General features: G+C 41.3%; 1 protein-coding gene across 1 annotated transcript in view; it reads left to right on the top strand.

Annotated features, from left to right (window-relative positions):
- Positions 1–306: 306 nt before the first annotated feature.
- fam57a (family with sequence similarity 57 member A) overlaps positions 307–944 on the top strand; it is a gene marked incomplete at its 5' end in the record, with an annotated part of 6503 nt that continues 5865 nt past the window's right edge. The window contains 2 exons of the mRNA XM_015389899.1: positions 307–404; positions 479–689. Coding sequence (XP_015245385.1) covers positions 307–404; positions 479–689 — 309 coding nt within the window. The remainder of the gene's footprint in view (positions 405–478; positions 690–944) is intronic.

Genomic DNA, 944 nt, shown 5'->3' with positions numbered 1-944 from the left:
AAATTCATCCTGTTCTTTGAGTCTTGAAGTAATCACAATTAATGGAAAATAAGGCTCAATAGGAAATTTAACCACATTTGATCATTTTCTACTGCCATAATTTTATTTACAATAATTTTTAAAGCAATTTTAAAGCTGCAACAAAGTAAATTGAATACATTCATAAAAATCAAAAAAGATATATTAAAAATAATGAGTTATTTTAAAAAAGCAATTTCAAACCAGCGCTAACAGGCAGGGTGGTTTTCTCCATATATTCGCTCTATTGACGGATGAATAGTTTGATATGATGTCATCAAACTGCTTTTTCTTTCCTCCAGGCTGCTTTCTGCTGTCCATGCGTCCTTAGCCACTGCAGCCGGAGTCACGGTTGTTTCATCTTGCAGAGACGTGATGACCGACAGGTGAGGTGCTCATCGTGCTACATGATGATGTGAATAAAGCACACCAGTGAAAAAGCTTCATGTCTTGTGAACAGTCACTGGCTGGTGAACAGCTTCGTCCTGTTTGGAGCTCCCTACATGCTGTTTGACATCTATGCCATGTATCTGAACCACCGCCACACCCAGGAGGGATCCCAGACTCCCAGCAGATGCTCTCTTCATGCAGTCAGAGCTTTCCTCCTCAGGGATTGGATGCTGGTTTTGCATCACCTGGTCCTGGTTTTTATTTTCTTACCCATCACATTGGTGAGATCACAGTGAAATCCACTCAGTCTTAACTGTTCTTAAATGTCCTCCCATCTCTCAGTATGCAGTAAGCAGGTTTAACAAACTCAAATCCTCAACTCTGGATCAGCCATGCTCACCAAGTAGCAGCAGTGATAGCCATGCTAACTATGTAGCAGCAGTGATAGCCAAACTAACCATGTAGCAGCAGTGATAGCCATGCTAACTATGTAGCAGCAGTGATAGCCAAACTAACCATGTAGCAGCAGTGATAGC

The sequence above is a fragment of the Cyprinodon variegatus genome, unplaced genomic scaffold, assembly GCF_000732505.1.
Source record: "Cyprinodon variegatus isolate N-32 unplaced genomic scaffold, C_variegatus-1.0 Scaffold479, whole genome shotgun sequence".
Classification (NCBI taxonomy): Eukaryota; Metazoa; Chordata; class Actinopteri; order Cyprinodontiformes; family Cyprinodontidae; genus Cyprinodon; species Cyprinodon variegatus.
The sequence above is the reverse complement of the archived record's forward strand: the minus strand, read 5'-3'. Positions and strand labels throughout refer to the sequence as shown.